The sequence below is a fragment of the Halyomorpha halys genome, unplaced genomic scaffold (genome assembly GCF_000696795.3).
Source record: "Halyomorpha halys isolate HHAL.00 unplaced genomic scaffold, Hhal_1.1 Scaffold337.1, whole genome shotgun sequence".
Taxonomy (NCBI): domain Eukaryota; kingdom Metazoa; phylum Arthropoda; class Insecta; order Hemiptera; family Pentatomidae; genus Halyomorpha; species Halyomorpha halys.
The window spans coordinates 550,151-557,845 of record NW_027104734.1 but is presented as its reverse complement, the minus strand read 5'-3'; the positions used below and the strand labels follow the sequence as shown (position 1 = coordinate 557,845).

At 30.5% G+C, this 7,695-nt stretch overlaps 1 protein-coding gene across 6 annotated transcripts in view; it reads left to right on the top strand.

Moving 5' to 3' along the window:
* LOC106681419 (solute carrier family 41 member 1) overlaps positions 1-7,695 on the top strand; it is a 197,404-nt gene that overhangs the window by 142,404 nt on the left and 47,305 nt on the right. For 5 of the 6 annotated variants that reach the window (XM_014421732.3, XM_067044640.1, XM_014421733.3 and 2 more), the window contains exon 2: positions 5,189-5,264. In XM_014421732.3, the coding sequence (XP_014277218.1) occupies positions 5,189-5,264 (76 nt within the window). Of the gene's footprint in view, positions 1-5,188; positions 5,301-7,695 lie in introns of all 6 variants that reach the window. The other variant, XM_014421735.3, reaches the window with a different exon arrangement.

Here is a 7,695-nt window from a genome sequence, read left to right as displayed (position 1 = left end):
TTAATCTGTTTTAATTAACATCTCTTACTAAAGAATATTGGTGATAGGGATAAGAGAGTACTTTCACGTGATATTTCCAGAAAATATTAATAAATTAAATAACAATAAAATAACTAGAAATAGACTTAAACACATACATTTCTGTGTACAACGTTTACATTCAGTCTAGAAAATTTAAACCAGACTGGCTCCCACTACCGCGTCACTGGAATTGAAAACCTGTACATTTATATATTAATGTATATTAAATATACTCGAATCGAATGTAAGTTAATTTTTTCAAAAACTAAGTTTAGTTGATTGAATAAAAATGAATTAAATAAAAAAAAAAATTTAATGAAATGCTTTCTTCTTTATTACTTATCAACATTAGTATTTTTTATTAAAGAAGTATGTAAAAATATATCAATATGTTTTCATCAATTTATTTTTAATACGGACTTTGTTGTAACAGATATTTATTGATTGTGAATAACAAATCTATTGAGATAAGGTATAATAAATAAGAAAATAATTAGTGTAATTTTTAATAGATACGTTCATTATAGTTTCATGAATAATTTTCAAATAAAGATAAAATTAACTTGGGCAGTGTGTTTAATTTTTGTATTTTTACTTTTTTCGAGGTATATCATCACTATTTTCACTTTCACCTTTCGGACAATTTCTCATTTTATAATGAACAAATTAGATCTTATGAATCTTAATTTATGACTATATCACACACTGTATAACAATTATTTTCAGAAATGGGAGATTAAAATTAAAGGACGATAAGGAATATACAGATGAATCATGGTAATTAAATAAAAATGTATTGAAATTTAGCTTTTTTTATTATTATTTATTTATTGACATTTACAACCGTTCATAATAATACATCTATTAAATTTGTTGTAAGGTCATAATGGTATGAAACAGGCATGTAGAGAAACTACTAATAGGTAGTACTCTACTTTTTTTTTTTGTATTCGTTAAAATGATTGTTATACAGTGTATAATATAGTCATAAATTAGATAAATGTAGAAATGAATGTAAAGGGTTGATAAGATCTAATTTTTCTAATATAATTACAGATGATAGAAAATAGTCCGAAACGTATGCAATGAGTAAATAAAGAAGTGAGTATTCCTTGAAAAAAGAAAAAAAAAACACATTAATTATTGCTTTAAGACCGTCAATAACTTCCCGGAACATTCTTGTTTTGATCATAAAGAAGACATTAGTATTCATACTAATTAATCATGGAAGAATTCAAGTCGCTCTGTAATAACAGTTATGTAACAAAACGTCTACATTCTCGGTAATTAAACAAATCATAAAAGATAAAAGTGCCGTTTCTTAATACCTTGATAGTACCACCTCTCTGATGTTACCTTGTTAGACAAACTATTCGATTTTTGTAATTCCTGAAGTTTCTTAAAGAGTTGCGGTCTAAGGGGTTACTCAATTTCCTAAGTATAACTTTTTTAAAGACTATTCTTACTAAGTAGTTACTCTTAAAAAAAATTATAATGTTCTAAAGGATCTAGCACATGCCTCAATGATGACTACCTCTTCGCGGGAGACTGCACTTTCCAGGAAATGTAAAATAAATTTTGGCCAGAGCCAAAGCCTGAATGGAAGTCATGAAAATTTGGAAAACATCCAAAGCAGCTTTTCGGGGAGAAATCTAAAAAAGTATGAGAAATGAGAAGAGGCTCTATTAATTCGTATGTATAACTGAACAAAGCTGTGATCTTGGCAAGCACTGAAGAACCTTAATACTGAGTACTGATATGATAATCTGAAAGATTTTTAAGGCAGACCATGCCTTCAGCAAGCCAGGTGGCCTTCCGTTCATGCTGTTAAACCTGAATTTTAAGAAAAATTCTTTAAGAAAACATAAGGAAGTGTTTCGCAATAGGACAAAAGGTGCTTGGCTGTGTACAGATGATATAACAATGCTTGGAAGTAAACAAAAGGACGGAGATATTCGTGGTGTGACTTTGATAAGAGATAAGACAAGCAGAGTGAATTGGCTTAAAAGTAAATAAATATAAAAAAAATAGTATTCTGTCGAATATACTTTGTTCATGTGAAAATCATAGTGTAGATAAAGAACCTATCCAAAAACAAATAAATTTATATAAATCGACTCCGCCAAAATGGCTTATTTCGAATGCCCCCCTGCAAAACCTTCTTAACCACGACCCCTTACGAAAAGGGTAAGTACCATTTTAATCCTTAGCAGGGTTACAACGGCCAACTCTACCAACTACGGTTGGTCCAAGCCTGCCCATAGCTTTCTCCTCTTACTTGGTCACCTTGTTGACAGTTTATTACCTGAAAAACCGACAGTACAGACCAGTTCTTTGTATATAGGTACCATGAAATCGAGGAAGTTGAAATGGATCACGCATTTAGTTCACCCAAATAACATTAGGGCGTTACTGTACAATAATAAGTGGAAATCTGTAGTTTGCAACAAACCAAAAAATTTATGGGTACAAAGACACCAATATTTAACAATGAGAAAGCAAAAAAAACTACAGCGTAGTAATTGCAGGCTGGTAAAGGCGACATAAGACCTGAAAGGTACTGGAACCATTATTGTTAGGAGACTGGTCCAGCAAGGTCCATTGTCTTTTTCGCTAACCTAGAAAGCCTTCTAGGTAGCCACCTAGATAGAGCAGACGGCCCTGTTCTAACCAAGCTGTGATTGTCAACCATTTTGTAGGAGATCCACGAAATTAAAATTAACTGAAGGTGGGAAACGAACCCAGGTCGAATTCGCGCGCTTTGAACATTCACTCCAACGCGACTTTCAATCACGGCCTCGAAATCAATGAATTTTTAAAGATAACAAAAATTTTTAAGAAATTTATTTAAATTTTTTAAAAATTCATTTAGGCAAACGAACTATAATCGGAAGATAAAATTAAATGAGAATGAAAAATTATTAAAAGTTTTTCTTTTTCCCGGCATAATATAACTATTATTTGTAACGTAAATAATTGAAATTAATGTATTACAAAGATCTTCCTCTTAAATTAATTAATTATAAATTAGTACTAAATAATCAATCAAATTAATTAATTTACTTTGGATCGCTTTTATTGTGGTATTCGTCCCTAAAGGGTGTATTGAATTTTGAATTATTTTCTTTAGTAAATATATTCATAATCGAGGCGGCGTAGTAAATAAAAATGATAAGATCTAATTTGTCTGAATAATTTATTATACCTTGGAACTGAACTGGAATAATGACACAATAATATTCAGAATAAGTCATTTATTAATAAGCAAACAAGTTAAACCAACCAATGAAATATTTCATGGAATACCTTTTAACATAAATAAAAAATAAGGTTTAACAAATTATCTACTAATTTTAAACAACTATAATTTTACATTTTTACCAATGACTAATTTTGTCAATTATCATTATTAATGTAAAATATTTTCTATGTTTAATCAGTTACACATGAATATTGGCCATTAATATTGTTGCGTAACGTATTTGTTTAATCATTAGTAATTAGCATCATATAATCTAAAACTATGTTTTATGAATGATAATATTCTTTTAACAATTAAGAGCTTATTAAATGTTTTGAAGAATTCGGATCGTTACAACTGGTTGCAAATGTGAAGTGTTACTTCTAGATTATGTTGCTGCCCTGTATACTGGGTCTTGGTCTTCATCTGTAATAGTTCTTGTCTCTTGATTTTAGCTCAGTGAGAAATCTTGTAGAATGTTCACCTCAGGCGACAAATGGAGAGTATGCCCACCCTGGGCAAGAGAATAGGAGATATTCCTCGGAAAGTAAAGCCGCTGGTTCCTTCTTGATTCCGATTTTCAAGATCTGTCTTCACTTGGACTAATTAGGCTCCCCCCATATTTAGGGACTCATGAAATAATTTCAATTTTGATTTTTTTATACCCTTGAAGAATTGTGCCAAAACTGTAGGACTAAAATAAATTCCAATCACATTTACCCTTCGTCGTAAACTCATGATTTCCTGCTCCACAGCATCTTTTAATAGTACCCCACTTATTCCTGTCGAACAGATCCGGACTACATCTGGACAAACGACTGACATGGAATCCTCTAACAAGACTGAAAAGACCCCTACACTGTATCCTAAACCCTCCAATCCCACATGATTTGAATAATTGAATAATGGTACCGAAATTGAAGGATTTAAATAAATTCGAATAAATCCCACCAGATCACATTCGTCGTAAACACATGATTTCCTGCTCCACTGTATCCTTTAATAATACCCTACTTATTCCTGTCGAACAGATCCGTTACTTAGGACTACATCTTGACAAACGACTTACATGGAATCCTCATACAAGACTGAAAATTTAGGAAACTGATCTTCATTAGGACTACTAAAACATTTACTAGATAAACGGTTTGAATTTCCAATCCACTAGAAAAGACTGATGAACATGACTACAATAAGGCCTATCTGTACATACGGAGTTGAGCTTTGGGGCTCCTCTAAACCAGGATCTCAGCGCCGATTTGGCCTGAACCAGATACAATTCTTACCATGATAAACTTCCCAACCACCCAAACCCACTTGTTTCTTACCTGGCTTCATTAACTGATAATCTTCCTAGGCGTCTGAAAAGAAGATGGTCCCGAGAACTTTTCCTCTAGAAATGTTATCGGAGTTCTATCTATGGGTAGTTCTCCACATGTTTGTATCATGTCATTTTATATCTTATAGCAAATTTAGTGTTTGTATATATTTTTATACAGTTGTAAATAACAATAGATAAGTTATTAAATATAAAAAGATTTTTTGATATTTATAGTTTGACAATGTTCATCTGTTAATTCCTTTTTTTTTTCTCAATCTATGACAGTACCTCCTTATTCCTTTTATACCCTGGTCGTTAGCGATGATTTTCTGACTTCATCACAATGACTTATATAGACTCAATTGTGTATATAACTGTCTAAATTGTATTCATTATGAGATGGTTTATATATATTTCTTATTACGACCCAATGATCAGATATTTTTTACATGCATTTAATTTATACAACTCTACCCTACGGGTCAGGTAGAAAAAAAAATTCAATGTTGGATTTCTTCAGTGTAATTAAGGGTTCAGTTTTTCTTTGTGATAATTTTTTAAAAAATAATCTTATAGCAAGTCTGAATATATTTTTTTTTTTCCAGGTTCTGATAAACAAAGAGGTGGCTTCATAGAGAAGGGAGCCACCAGAAGAGCACGGCATAGACAACTGCAAATAAAGTAAGTCATAAGTCGAAACTTCTGTTGAATATTAAGGTCAGTTTACTAACAATTTCATCATAATATGAACGCTTACGTATTCTGTTTCCTTTTATTTTAATTTTTTTTAAAAATGATTTTACTGCGCTGAGTAGATATATAGAGCAGTATAGATGGGAATGTTGTAATGGTTCAATTTATTTATTTTTGGTTATATTAGGTAGAATGTAGTTTTTTAAATAATTCAAGTATTGATTTTTTTAGTTATTATTTTTTTTTTATTCTAAAGGCATATAGTTGATTTTATATAATAATTACCGTATATTGTATAATATTCTTTAGTGCAATGCTATTATAGATGATTAAAAAAACCTTTTAGAAATAGAAATATAGATAATTAACATATTTATACTATTATTATTTATTGGTTACATAAATAATTGTACATTATATAAAGTAGAACCTAGCTTATCCTGATTATCTGTATCGGAATCCCTGATTATCCGAAAGATTTTTTAATTTTCCTATTAATTTTGGACCTTTTTCTAACAATCGAAAGTTTCACGACTAACCGATACATTTTACAGTGTTAACATTAATTTTTTACATGATGTAAACAAACTTTCATATTTTTTATGGCGTAAGTTAAAATACTTGTTTAAAAAAAAAAAAAATTGAATGATAAATTTTTTGGGTTGAAAACACATTTCCGGAAAAAAGAGTAATAATATTGACTTATTACATACCATTGGAAAACCAAAGATTTTAGAAAAAAATAATATACAACTTATAAAACTGTAGAAATTAATAGAGATAGTAATTATGATTTAGTTGTTAAATACTTACTTTTTTTAATTTCACTTAACCTTATAATTGAGAGAATGACTTTTTATTTTTATTTATTTTATTTTTCTGGTTTGCTCTACAGACTTTGTAGATCTTTTTGGCCGCCCAAACCACCCTTCTCCACGCCTGCCTATCTTGGGCTACTGCTTTCCATTTTTCTGCATGCAGCTCTTTCGCATCTTTGTTTTCTGTCTATCCATCTGGTTTTTGGTCTCCCAGGTGTTCTCTTGCCTACTATACTAGCGTTCATTGTTCCTTAAAGGCTGATGGATTGCTTCGAGCCACATGTCCCGCCTATCTTAACCTCTTTGCCTTCATATGAGATATTGATTGACCAGTCTCTCCTATCCTACCTGTGTTAAGGCTCTTATCCCAGATCGCTCTTGTAATATGGATGACTTTTTGTTCAAATCTCTCGACTCTGCTTTCTATGGTACCTGTTAGAGCCAAGTCTCTCAGCCGTATATCAGAGCTGATTTTATGGCATTGTACACCCTCAGTTTCAGATTTTTGGAATTTTCGTATTACTAACTCCATAAAATTATTCTTGGTACTTTCAGTATTTATTCAGTAATAATTTAGGATTGAATAAATTATACTCATATATAAAAATAAAACAAAATTTCAATTTTAGTTGACTTTTATATTTTTTATATTTCGGCCATACTAAAAAGTTTTTTTTAAAATAATTTATTTATTGTTATTTACAACTGTATACATATATATACATCAATTAAATTTGCTGTAAGTGCTATAGTGACATAGAACTCTAAAATAAAAAAAATGTTAAAATTATGGAACTAGAAATATTATTAAAAGTATTTTTATGAAAAAAATAATAAAAGAAAATATTGCCAAAGTGAATAATTTCGACGTATCTTTACTGAACCGAGGAATTATTTCGATTGAAGTAGGGTGGTAAGTGAACGTTGTGTGATGCACGCACAGCACCGCACTTGATTTATTTTTCCATCCTGTGAAAATTGATTCGTTTGATAAAGATACATCAAGTAATTGTGCCTACAGACTATCGCCTCGTGAAATTTCCATTTTAAGCAATACAGTGAGCAGAAACAGCAGTAAGCGGTTATAATACAAAAGAAAAAATATTGGATTTATTATTTTTGCTGAAATAAATAAACTGAATCGGTTAGCAGAATTGAGAGATTAGTAAAGCTAAAACTTCAAAGGAAAAGACATGAGTTGCAGAAGAGAATTTGTATTTGTAACAGTATTTGGTCCGGAGTAAACTAGCAACTTTCTCGTAAGTGACTAATAGCAGTAATTAACTGAACGATTTCAAATCATGGAATTACTCCCATCGTTTAAGATTTCTGTACGACGGCCTTATTTCGATCAATATTCAAGCTAAAGAAAAACAGAAATGTGGATAAAATTGTATTTCTGGGCCCCCCATATATTATTGACTTAAATTTTTACCTTATATATATTTTTTTAAAATCTCTAAAAATAAGCCAGAGGGCAAAATAATAAATAAAATTACAGTCAATAAAAAGTATTCCGGATTTAATGATATTGAGGGATTTTCTGAGGATATATAAATATCATTTAAAGAATTTGGTGTTGAGGAATGCTCCTTATGGTA